At 32.2% G+C, this 14274-nt stretch overlaps 1 protein-coding gene across 3 annotated transcripts in view; it reads right to left on the reverse strand.

Annotated features, from left to right (window-relative positions):
- The window catches only part of LOC113511792 (afadin), an 87238-nt gene that overhangs the window by 49383 nt on the left and 23581 nt on the right, over nt 1–14274 (reverse strand). For all 3 annotated transcript variants that reach the window (XM_052896795.1, XM_052896790.1, XM_052896803.1), the window contains exons 3-8: nt 12602–12710; nt 10824–11014; nt 9951–10107; nt 8428–8553; nt 5850–6007; nt 4080–4161 (exon numbers count right to left, since the gene is read on the reverse strand). In XM_052896795.1, coding sequence (XP_052752755.1) covers nt 4080–4161; nt 5850–6007; nt 8428–8553; nt 9951–10107; nt 10824–11014; nt 12602–12710 — 823 coding nt within the window. The remainder of the gene's footprint in view (nt 1–4079; nt 4162–5849; nt 6008–8427; nt 8554–9950; nt 10108–10823; nt 11015–12601; nt 12711–14274) is intronic.

Here is a 14274-nt window from a genome sequence, read left to right on the forward strand (position 1 = left end):
AAATATATATACAAATAATACAAATAAAAATTACGCTGTTCGTTGATAAGCTTCGCACGTGAAAATAAATAGATCGATTTTTTATTTATGTTTTTAATAGTTCAATTTAGGTTTTAACAGAAAGAAAAAAATTGGAATTTGAACGAATGAAAACGCACACATTTGAATTACTCTACTCTGTTAAAAAAACATTGAATAAACGTTTTTACTCGCGTGAATAAATATATAAAGATTAGGACATAACCGACCAATGTATCAAATTTCATTTCAATCTGTTCAGTAGTCGTTACATGAAAGAGTATCTAACATCCATCCATCCATGTTACAAACTTCCGTATTTATAGTAATAATAAAGCGAAAGAGCTTGTTTTTTTTGTCCCAAAAAGCTGATCTCTGGAACTACTAGTCAGATTTGAGAAATATATTTTTTGCATTTGATAGCTCATTTCTTGGTGAAAGTTATAGACTATTCAATATCTCGTTATGATCACGTTCGAAGCCTCGGGATACGAACTAGTTGTCTATAACTTATTGTGTATTTGATGGCATTTAAACGTAACACTAACTAGACTAATCGCATTTCGCCGAGCCGTAACTGATCTGTGGTTGACCATTTTAGGACTTAATTATATGACAGGGTTGCCCCCTGTCATATCTAAGCATTATCGAAAGTTAATAAAAAATAACTGGAAAAATATCAACCAGTGTTCTTACTTTACCAAAATAAGCCGAAGGGAAGGGGGAGGGGGAAACATTTTTAGTAATGCGGACTACCAGTCCCTGTCAGGTCAACCTCTACATAGTCCCCCTGTCTTTTTATTCTTACCTATCATCTCTCACTAGTGCCCCGCCAGCGTATACCGTTAGCGCAGCGCAGGCGGGGTTACCATTTCATTACAATCCATTAAAAAAAATGAGGCGTATAATCATTACGATAATATAACTTACTTTAGACGCTAAAGTAAGTACAACCACTACATAAAGAATCATATATCTTTCCACCATATATGATATAAGCCCGACGATGACTGGCAAAATAGCATTTACATTTATTACTATCTTCGAATCGGTTTGGTAAAAAGAGTTTTCCCTATATAGGTTTTGTGACGGTAGTGGGTGGAAAATTCACTCGAGAGCATTTATTATACCTTATTATAGGGTTCCGTAAATTATTACTCTATCCTCCCTCTTACTACACTAATATAATAAATGTGAAAGTTTGTATAGACTAATGTATGTTTATCATTCAATCACACGTAAACTGTTTAATGGTTTTGAACGAAATTTTATACAGATATGAATTATGTTCTAGATTAACACATAGGATACATAAAATAATCCTAATTCACAAGGGGGCGTTGGATGAGCTATTACTTTATAGGTTTACGTAAAATTAACCACCGGACAAAAGAGAAATGTAATTACAATTTATGTTGAATAATTTAGAGGCCAAAAAACATACATGGTTTTATCTACGATTAAGACAACTAAATCATCTGTCTACGGTACCCTAAAACACGGTAAGCTTCGTTTTATACAGATTATGCATTGCGACATTTACATCCATATCTGTAGTAATATCATATTTGCATATTAAATATGACTTTTAACAGATAATCAATGTGCCAAGTCCATGCTTGTATTAAGGAAAAACTTTCAACGTTTCCGATATTACGTTTGTGAGAAATAACGCCACTATAAAAGTATCACATGTTTGTTTATTTATCATTTTCTCACGTCGTAATCTAAGATATACTTTGAAACAAAAGAATATAAAGGTGGTCAAGGTACACTTATGACCTTACAGCATTATTCTCAATTGTCAAAACAATCACTCGTCGGGCTTAGCGTTTTTTTTTTTCAAAAGTTGCGGTTGCAAAGCGAGGTGTATGAGACAGTATGGATTATTTACGATAGCACATGTTAAATGATTGTGTCCCACAAAAAACCGATTTCAATTGTGACAAAACCAGTTATTTTATCTAAAGACTAAACTATAATACTTGTTTTTATAAAATTTCTATGGAACCAATCTGTAAATATATCCATCGAGATAAAAAAGATTTTTTCAAATCGGTTCACAACTGACGGAGTTATAAGGTAATAAATATTAGAAAAAAAGAATTGAGAACTCCTTTTTTTGAAGTCGGTTGAAAACACTAATTAACCTTAATTTAATTATTTAAATTAGCTGTTGTCATATTGCGACTGGAACAGGCTCAGTAAAATAAGTCTGTTTACCAGCAGATAAAAAATTACCTTTTGGAAAACTTACAAAGTTAAAAGGCACGGAGGCTTGTATAAAATGCACAGTGAAAAGTAATTCCTGCACTAATTAGTTCAATCACGCGAAAATGAATTTAAATTAAAAATATTCCATTTTAAACGTATTTTAAATGTCAATATTAAATCTGAAATACGAATCCATTAATATTATGTTGGTACTCGTCCATTCCAAAGATTTTAATGGCTTCATTTACATTCTCTAGGGTTTAAGAAATATTCAAAATCCGGTACGAGAACGTTAACAAATTTTTGCAAATTTATTCTAACTGTCAATTGTATGCTACGATCGTACTTAATATCTCCTCTAGTACTTCGATACAAATCTGTTAAAGCAGCAATGTGACACACCAAATCTTTACTAATATGATTAATATTATATTGATGATTGATGTCTATTTGTTTGGCCCTCTTAGCGCCTTAACGACTTAACTAATAACTTTAAAATTTGGTATACATGTACTATGAAACGAAGGTCATACTCGTATACTACTTTTTATCCCGGTCAGTGTACATATTTTAATTACGTGAATTTACTGTCAGGAGTAAAAGTTAGTAAAGTGCATTTTTATTTTTAAGTATTACATAATATCTGAAAACGTTCTTCTTTGTACTTTTTATTAACTGTTAGCGTTTTGCTCATTTATTTGGCCTTTTTTTTCTCAATGCTCCTTAAATTTAATTAACATTTCTAATAATAGAATCACATCACAATCTTAACCCAAAGGCCCCGCCCGTGTAATCTGTTCGAAAGGGCAATATCCGCCAAAAGCTCATTTTATCCTATCATTTCGCACTGATGTCTCGCTAATGTAGACGGAAAGCACAGGACGGAAGATTATTGCTTTTTAAAAAAAATCTTCAAGGGGTTCTTAAGACCCCAATTCACTGATGAGCTATGCAATAAGTTAAATATTTTAGTACAACTGTTTACAATGATGCTTACGAAATTATAATAATTACCATCTTTGTTGTTTGTACTGAAAATATAAACACGTTGTCACCAGGCAACTTGCCCGGAGCGGCAAAATTCCTAGATCGGGCGATACACACTATCTACAACTGTTATCTTGATTGAATGACGACGATGAACAATCGAATTATAAATTCACAAGTTGTTTTGGTTTTTTCATTGTTTGATCATAATGTCAACCAGTATTATCAGAACAAAAAAACCATTACAAGCAGTCACTTAACTAAATACATTAATTTAAAAAATATATTAAGCCATAAAAATATTTACCGCCTTATTCACGAAAACGTTAACGACCTTACCACAAAAGTTACAGGTGTTCATTACATATTTAGACGTCTTGCTATAAAAACGTGTCTAAGACCTGTTTATGGGGGGGAAGGGATTGTTAGTAATGGAATCTAACTGCTGACTACCACGCGGTTACCTTTGGAAACCGTAGTGGTTAAGTGATTTTGAGATTAAGTTATAGTGGAATCCGTCACGATGGAATGACTGATTTACTTTCATCCTCACCTATCATCCTTCACTGGTACCCTGCTAGCGTTCACCTATAGTGCAGGCGGAGTAATCCTTTCATTATCACCCATTAAAAAGAACATATGTTGGTATATGTATATACATATATATATATTTATATGGGTATATATAGGTACTTTATAAAGTAATTTCAAGTATTGAAAAGTTTATCTTTTTTCTTTTGCGCTAAATTCTTAGTTTGAAAGAGTAAAAAAAATAGTTAAAGTTAGGTTGCAGAAGGTTTTAGTTTTCATAAATAAAGAAGTCAATGTGTGGAACAAACACATATGCGAACAGTACTTACTGCGGTGAGGATGCGTCATTACAATCGCAAGTGGGCACTCGTCGTCCTCCAGGATGTACTCGGAGTTATCGGCCGCGTCAACCTGTCCAGTATAATGGCAACTTGAAATACGTAATATTCGTTGGTGATAAGGGATGGAGTGGCTCATAAATGTTTCGCATATTTCCTTTTTAACCAACTTCATAAAAGAGCGGTAATACAGTCAGCGCATGTCTTTCTTCTGGATATATATACAAATGCAAATATCGTCGAGTGACCACAGAGTATTTGTGTTCAGACATTTTTTTGTTTCAGTTAAATCTTTTTATTTTATTTTTTGTTTAATATTTTTGTGTAATATTCCTTTTTATATGTTATTGTACTCATGCTTTCCTGGGTGAGCGTATTGGAAGACTGTAAGGCTCACCCAGTGGATGTAATAAATAAATAAATAAATATTTTTGGACTAATTCCGTGTTAATTTTGTTAAAATTGAAGTCCATTAAATAGTATAAAATATGGAATTAAGATACTTCAGTAGCATTAAAGTTTGTTTAGTGCTACATTTGTTCATTATGCTGAATTATCACCTTGTTTTTGATTCTTGTAAGAAAAGCAATTTCTTCAATAATGTCTCGTAGATGGCATCCGCTTCCATAATATAAACCAAATCATCAATTTGAAATTATAACTTATATATTGAAAACTACAAGTAATCACAATACAGTAAGTAATAGTATTCAAATTATACATACACCTATTTGTAATTCATAATATATGTATATGTAGTTTTGTAGCAAGACTTACATAACCAAGAGTCTGATTAATTCGCAAACAGTATTTATTCAGCTTACTCCTATTATTACAAGCATTTCGTAGCAAAGTTCCAGATACCCACTTAATTTACATAGTAAAAGCCTACACAATGTAGTAAGTGGAGAAAATGTTTCACGAACAGTTTCGCAATTAGCTGCCATTTATTAGTATGAATTATTTATTTTTCATTACCACACCCTGTTTTATAAGGAGCCAGGCAACGAGGAATAACCCAGAACAAAACAAGGGTTAATATAGAAAAGTACATTTCCTAAATTGGACCAACGAAAATCGTTCCCGGGACCTCATTTACGCAAACAAGTTGCGCCTAGGTCAACGTCGAACATCCTTATTGAATGGAATTAGATTTAAGACAATAGTTCATCGAAAATATTGAATAAATATTAAAGGTATCTGACATATGTATGTGTTACATTATAATAGAACTTAGTAAAAAAAAAATTAGTCATTCACTCAACCATAGACATTCTAGTAATGAACAATAGTAGTGTAATACCAATCAATAAATCACTTTGAGTTACATTACATTGTATACCTTGATAATATAATGGTTCAGTTGATACAACAAAGTACAGTTAATTTAACGGTTATCGTAAATTTGTCTGATAAATTCAGCGCAAAATATAATTGAAATAAATCATTTTTTTAAGATCTTTTTTATAATACCGTGGACAATGGTGATTATAAACTACTGTTGATATTATTTACCTAACAAACACAAAGGTGAAGTTACACATTCCGTGTGAAAAATATCAAATAAAAATTAAAGAATATTTGTGGAAAAAAGTGGCGAGATATAAAGTAGAAACATACAAAATAAAAATAAATGTGTTGCTATTTCTATATAGTTACACACACACACACAATTCTGTACGTTTATAACACTTATAACAAAACTATATTTAATATAGCTTTCTATTAAATTCAGTTGAAATAATTTTTAGCTATAATTACCTGAACAATGCAGAATTGCTGCGGGTCCTGCCTGGAGAGTCCATATTTATCGAGCATCTCCCGCACCACGGTCGCGGCAGTTTCGCCTACAGATAGCAACAATGTCTTGTACGGCACGTCCGGACATAGCGACGAACCGTAGATTTTCAGCGTACCACCTAATATAAGGAGCAATTTTACAATAATGGGTTTGATTTCATAAAACCATTATCTTAACCTGTAATCTTTTAAAGATTAAATGAAAGCTTTAATTTCATGTTTTAAACAAACTAATTAAGTTACATTACGGACAGTTATTTATCATCGTCATCATCATCATCGTGTTCATTGGTTCTTGGTACATAAAAGATTGCGTTATCAAATACAGTTAATTAACTTTATATTGACCCTTTTATAACATTACCAAAAGTCTATCTGTGGTTGCCAACCTGCCTGCTAAGCGTGGCAACTACTGTAAAAACACCCAATTGTTAACGGCTGATATGATGATGATAAAATGTAATAAAAATTAAAAACCAAAGTACTACTGGTAAATTAAAAATAACATTTCACTACACCACAACTACATCAAACTGTGTTGACGGACATGTATGACATGTCTACGGCCTTATTTTTTGTTTATCCATTGGAATCTATCCAATCTATAAAAATAAACAGGTGCCTGCCGATAATTAAAAGAAAACATATCTGTCCATCAATACGTAATAGAGTCAGACAAATAACTCATTAACGGTGAAAAGAACTATTTATGATACCGATCTCTGAAATAAGGTCTTACTAATACGTGACTATAATCTGTTTTCTATAACTGGATTAAGTATCTAATCCTGGCATGTCTTTTATCGAAATATTGGGACCGCAGGTACTATCCTTAATCTGTGTTGAAATAGGTTTTCAATTTGCCTTGTTGGTAGGCAAAATATATAATCTAACCTTTGTCTATCAAATCTTCCATAATAAGCTAGGTCAAAAAGTATATAATCGATAATGTTTGTTTTAGCAGAGACCTTGAACAAAAGTAATCTGCATGGTTACCTGTCTCATCCGTGTTTTCTGGCATGAAGCAGCTATGCTTACATAGCTATATTTCGTTTCGAAGGGAAGGAAACGACAATGAAATTACAGGATACGGAGGCATATTATGGTACTTAAGAATGACAATACATAGGGTGCCATGGGCTTTACAGTGCATTTTGTGACATTCATGGTGTTCTTCATGTCTATAAGCGACGGTTATCACTTTCCATTGGTTGGTCCATTAACTGGGTAGGCGTTTGCCATTCTAAGTTGAATAAAAAGTGTTTTTTTCAATTAAATTAAATCAACAAATACTATTATTTTTCATTTTTATTCTACTACTAAGTCCATTTTACGCAATATTATTTCAATAAAAGACGCCAATATTGTTTACTAAATATATAAAAAAATATATAATTTATTATACCCATAATTGATATAGTATTGTATTGTATGATTGATAAGGGAACAATAAAACGATGTTTATCCATTCATTTTATACTAAAAGCATTTACAATAGAAAGCACCATCGGCAAAATACCTTACAAAAACATTAGAAAAATACAAATATAAAAAATATTTCTGTTTGAAATTGAACCCTTGTCTTAGTGGAATTAAGTTGAATATTGCTTTATACTTGGAATGGACTAGTATGTCTTCCATAATTATTCACCCCATCTAAAAGCACAAATATACTAAGTACTTTGCGAAGTAATAACAAAAAATAATAATCAAATAATTGAAAAATAGAAAAAAACTACTATGAACAATTTCAGTAAATTACGTATAAAATATTAATTTTACATATAAGGTATTAATACGCAATTTGTTGCCATGGTACTCGCATTTACGACAATTTTACGTTGCAATTAACCAACGTTTAAATTAAAACATTTCGATTTTGGTCTTCTATTAAATAGAAAAATCAACAGCGCCCTCTTCGTATTTTTCAATTAACTAAGACATTACGTTTTTCAGTCCGCGGAGCTGTTTCATGAAATATGTCAAACCAAACAGATGGCGTTATAACAATTATAAAATAAAAAGGTCAACACGATTTTAAAAGAACTACTAAGACTTACTTATAAAATAAAACATTTAATCTTATTAATAATATAATAAAATTGCAAGTAGGCGATATTTTAGAAAATTTGATATACGTCTTAATAGAAGCAACAGAAAAAAAAAAAACAATACTTTTTAGAATTTTTATCTGTTTGTATGTTTGTTCCGGCATGACGCAAAAACTGTTACATCAAATTGGATGCAGTTTTCACATTTACCTTTTTGAAGCTCTAATTTAAAATCTGGTGTATATTTTATCTTGATACGACATCAAAAGATTGTTTTAAAAATTATGCATATGAAGTTATGTATATATATATATAATAATAATATCTATTAAATAATATTATAAACAGGAACAAGTAAATTTGAGTCGATCCTTTTCTACTCGCCCTTTTTAACATTCTGTACGCCATTTTCGAATAACTGTAATTTTTATTTTAAATTATTTACTCTGACAAAACCTCCTTGAATAAAAATATTTTTATAGATTTACCAGTATCGGGCCCGCCATCTTTTGAGCGAAACTGTTGCAATTTTCGCTCCAACTTCTGCTGCCGCCGACGACGCATCACAGCTTCGGGGTTGCTAATGCTGCGTGTGAATGATGTTTCGGGCAACTCTGCAGACAAAACAGGAAAAATTACAAATCATACAAAAAAATATCATAAATGCGAAACTTTGTAAGGAAGGATTGTTGATTAGATGGACGGAGGTGATGCACGTTTGTTTCTCTTTCACAAAAAAACTACCAAACGGATTTGAATGAAATTTGATACACGATTAGGCTATGTCCTAACTTAGCGTATAGGATATTTACATACTAATTTACACGGACGAAGCCGCGGGATACAATTAGTATATTATAAATATTAATTCAGACAAGAATCTTGTTGGATAAGTATTATATAGTAATTCGTTTGAATTCTATATACTATTAGCTTTCACACGCGACTTCGTCCGCGTAATCGGGATATGTTCACTAACTAGAAGAAAAAGTAGCCCTTTACCTTCTCCATCCATTATATTATGTATGTACCAAATTTCATAGCGATTAGTTAATCGGTTAAGATACTAAGAGATAACAAGCGAACAAACACATTTTCATATTTTTTTAATAGCTTTACGACTTGGAATGTTTCCTTACAACCCAAATTTTACCTGTCGGTGCAACGACGAGCTATTTTACAAGCGGTATAAGTAAGTCTTAGAAGGGACTACTACCGCTTATACAACGGACTGTGCTGTGAGGAATTGTACAATATAATGCCAAAGGCCACTTTCTACCATCGTATAGCTCGCCATCGACAGGGAGTTCACCCCCATACCTTAAAGCCTAAATGGTCGCGAACAGTGCGGTTTCAGAGATGTTTACTCCCACGAACGCTCAAGTTATGGAATAAGCTGTCTGTTGAGGTTTTTTAAAAAAAATACAGTATGGGGTTCTTTGACAAAAGGGGTAAAGAGGTTTCTTTAAAGTCGGTAACGGGCGCGTAATGCCCCTGGTATTGCAGGCGTTCATAGGATAAGGTAACAGCTTACCATCAGATGGGCCATATGGTTGTCTGCCACATCGGTGGTATAAAAAAAATTAATATTGATAAGGATGGTTGATAACCTGCGATTGACAAAAGAAATAAGTATCGTCCATTTTATGAGCTCCCTGCCGAGGTTTTCCCAAGAGACTACAGCATGGGGTTCTTCAAAAGGGGGGTAAAGAGGTTTCTTCAGGGTCGGCAACGCATGCGTAATACCTCTGGTATTGCAGGTGTTCATAGGCTACGGTAACCACTTACCATCAGGTGGGCCGTATGCTTGTTTGCCACCTCAGTGGTATACAAAAAACAAAATTTAATACAGTTTAATAAAGATATAACTAAGTTTTGTTGAAATTATCACAGAAACACACTATTTGGGTTTTGGGCTTTACCAGACTGTCTTACAGTCGGGTCAATTATTCTGTTTGTTCACATTTTTATTAAATTCTATTGAAACAGAATATAGATTCATTATACTAACCTGTGTAAAGTTTTTCAGCAACTGGCCGATTTTCATTATTGGTATCAGATTTTAATCTTGACAGTTTCTCCTTCTTTCTTAGTTCCTTCTTCTCCCGTTTAGACAATTTCCGTTTAAAATTTTGATCCCCTTTTTCATTGACTGACGTTAAAGGCACCTGTTGAAGTTAGAATTATTAAGTAATATATAATTTAAATTAAACGAAAAATTTATTATAAAAATATGAATACAATCAAATGAATTCATTATTATAATAATACCATAGACAATATATTTTTTATGACAATACAATAAATGTATTTTCAAATAATAATAATTAAAGTTAATGTAAGTTAGATCAATATTGCATGGTTTATTAAATTACCAATCTCTGATGCAAGAGTGACCTTCTCAGGAGTAGCTATACATAAAAGAGTATTATGGGCGTCACAGTATATTCTGTGAAGTACTCGTATTAATTTGACTACCACAGCACATTCCGTTTGGTGACACGATTAACTAAACAGAAACTAACCTTCCGTTTATTTAACTATATTGTGCACTAACGATTTAATATTGTTGAAATATAATTATAAGGTTACCGTGCTCATAAATAAGGACTCCTATCAAATATGAAACTGAGCTGATAAAAATAGTTACAATAGAGAGAACCTGGCAGATAATGGGCCACCCCTTCCTTTCCCTTGGGTGTCGTAAGAGGCGACTAAGGGATCTTAATGGTGGGCAGCAGCGTCTCTCTTGTAAAATATCACCATAAACCAAACTTCTCCATAGACTGCCATAAGGAACGCTCCTGTTCCTTATGGTAGTCTATGGAGGAGGCCTATGTTCAGCAGTGAAAAGTTAACGGCTGCAATAATAATAGAGACTAACCTCGTTGTTACTAAGACACTTAAGCAGAAAACGTCCTTCGCGATCATCAGCATGCCAATTGAGTTGCACCAATAGCGGCTTCTCGTGCGGTTCCAACCGCCGCTCGTCGTCCGGCCCGTGGGTCTCCCATAGCGAATACGAGCCAAGTGACAACATTCGCATGTCTGGACGGAACTTCTCGATGAGCGTCTCTAAATATAACAAATTAAATATTTTTAGAATAATGAAATACACTTTTCTCAGAAATGACAACGTGTAAAGGGCACCACGGGCATCGTAGCGTATTTGATTCTGTGATATACATAGGGCTGTTCATGTTTATAGAGTCACTGCGTCAGTTATCAATCTCCATAAGATGGACAACTCGACTACCATTTTAAGTTGCATATAAAAAAAATTATAACCTTTTATAGACCAGAAGTTCTCAGACTTTTTGGCAATGCCTTCATAGCAAACAATAAATATTTTGCCGGATTTTTTAATAAGAAAATGCACAAAAAAATATTATTTTATAAAAATAAAAGTCAATGTGCTAAATTCTTTGAGATCATGATATAAAGTTGAATAACATAAAGATTTCAAGCGGAGCCTCAAAACTTTGCAAAACACATTTTAAGTGTGGATGATGGTGGAAAATGAATTATATTATAAAATTAATAAAATTCCAGGTTTAATTTTAATCACTCTCTTTGTATGTTCTAAAATTTCAAAGCAGTTTTTTTTATTTGAAAACTAGTGTAATCGATATTATTCTTAACTTTTTTGTTATTCATTAGCTAACTGTGAAGTAGAGTTATTAAAATCGGTAATATAATCCTTATGAATATATAAAACTAAAAATGGAACAAGCAAAAGATGTGTGTGCGGTTAACTGGCGTGAATATATAAATAGTAAGATAGATAAATTATATTCAATTACAGTTAATTTCCATTTCTACATATCATGAAATATTTCAATTAAAAAGCAAGACAAAAGGTTATCAAAATGTTGCCAATATATCGCTCAGACGTTCATTTTGCAATTTAGGTTAATTACGTATATAATTTAATGCTGTTTAATGCGGTTGGAATTATGCCAGTGACAGGTTTTTCGGTCAACGGCTGTGACAAGTAATTAATCAATATTTTGATTATTTTACTTACTTCTTCACGAGTATTTTTGGCACACAATTACCAGATCTATGACAATATTAGGTAAAAGAGGAATATGCAACATTTTTATTATTTTGTTTTTTTATTTATTTTGAAAATATATTTTGATTATTTCATAATAAAACCAAATATTAAATTATTTTTAAAAATATATTTGATTTTTAGTTATTTGGGAAACAGTATGTACTACCATTAACTATATCATGATGTAATTACACAAATTACCAGCTTTATATACCAATTATAAACTTAAACTGCAAATTAGTTATGTCGAGGATTAGATGTAATGTTACATAAAATTCCTAAACAACTAATAAATCATGATATTTATGAGTCACAATCAATGTTTACATTATGTAGTAAATGATAGTTGATATTATCAAAGTTATTGCTCCAAATATGGTCATCATAATAAGTCAGGTGCAGTTTCTATGGAGAACCTGTTTGAGGAGGAGGCCAAGAGATTCAGGTTAATATAGCCATATTCAAAGTGAGAACCGTTATAAGTGCGTAGTAGTCATAAGTGTGCAGTCGTTTGGTACTCGGGAAGGCAATAATTGTAATTATCATATTACGCGTATACGGTGTCAACTATCAACACGAACTCGACTCAGATCAGATCTCACCTATGACATCGCTGACTGTAGCATCGGACGCAACACGTATGCACTTCGTTGCGATCTTTTGTCCGGAATCTTGAAAATAAAACCGCATCACACCATGAAACTCCAAGTTCTGAAAAAAATGGATGGTATTTTATTTGAATATCAAATATCTAACCAATATTATAAATATGAAAGAAGAGAAGAAAAGCCATTAATATACTATTACCGCGATGGTCAGGCGGCTTATAGGATATAGGGTTTCATTTACTTAATTTTGTATTATTTTACTTGTTATTGTTCATATTATTAGTTACCCTAGTCACGTTTTATGACATAATAAAGAACGGAGTCATACTGTATTCTTTATTTCGTCACTCTTTAAAAATTATAACACAGAAACATTAACTTTTACAAAAAATAAAACATCGTATTTTTCTACTTTTGCAAACGACAAATAAGCTGACCTAAGATAAAATAGTTCAGACAAGTTTGTTCAAAAAGTAATATAGAATTTTACATGTATTTAGTTGTCATTATTGGGTACAGTGTACGGTAATCAAAAATGAGTCAATGAAACGATGATTCACAAGAGTAATCATCCCATCTACTTCAATATTATCTCTGCCTGATACAATTTCTTACGTACGCAGATAAGAAAATAAACAATGAGCAAGATGGCACACGGGTATACAAAATATTTACATCTAGTTCGCGCAATTTAAGTAAACAGGAAAAGAACATAAACACCACCATGTTATTCATAAAAACCTAAATATACCATTAACATATATTTCGCAATTACCGGGTTTTATTGCCCAAAATTCTATTTAGAAACAGCTTAAAAAAGAAGTGTTTCAATACGACTGTATTGTATCGTCTATAACAGTGTTTTTAAAACTTTTTTTATGGCGCGGCCCCCTTAGTATTTAAAAATAATTTGCTACTCTCCACGATTCTTAACCTGTATGCATTTCATTATACTACAAATATCAAATCCGTACATATTTATTTATTTTCATAGATATTGGATAAATATTATAAAATAAATAATACATAATGAAGTATCTAAAACAGGCATCGGTTACGTTGCGAAAGTGTTGTTTTTTTAACGAGTTCGCAACCCCCTTGAGGAGGCTTGCGGTTACGCAGCGGATTGCGACATACATTGGTACACTTTGAAGCATACTATATATATATGATACGATATATATTTGCCATTTATGAGCAGATTTTGATAATTGTTTTTTTAAGTCACACATCATTTTGTACTTATGATAACCATGCTATGATAGGCCTTTAATTTGTTTGCCATTCTGAGTATCATATTTTTTAAAAAGTCAGTTTTTTGACACCAAATCTTAAATTACGTTTACCCCCTGTGCTAGGAATGAAAAACAAGTTGATAGCCTATTGCATGCGTTAACACAACTATTTTGTTTTTTTATTTTATTTTATTCTTTATTGTACACAAATGTAAAACATTTAATTTTAAACGTAATGTAAAAAGGCAAGCTTAACTAAATAATAGCCGCTTTCCATCAGGTGGACCGTATGCTCATTTGCCTCCCTAACAATAAAAAAATACATTATTTTGTAATACAAACTATAGTACAAATCATATTAAAAATATACGTGCAGAGGCAAACTGTACTAAAACCGGTATAGAAGTGGATAGCATTACGAGTCAATGGCCG

This window comes from Galleria mellonella, unplaced genomic scaffold, assembly GCF_026898425.1.
Source record: "Galleria mellonella isolate WM207_F2 unplaced genomic scaffold, CSIRO_AGI_GalMel_v1 utg117, whole genome shotgun sequence".
In the NCBI taxonomy this organism is placed as follows: Eukaryota; Metazoa; Arthropoda; class Insecta; order Lepidoptera; family Pyralidae; genus Galleria; species Galleria mellonella.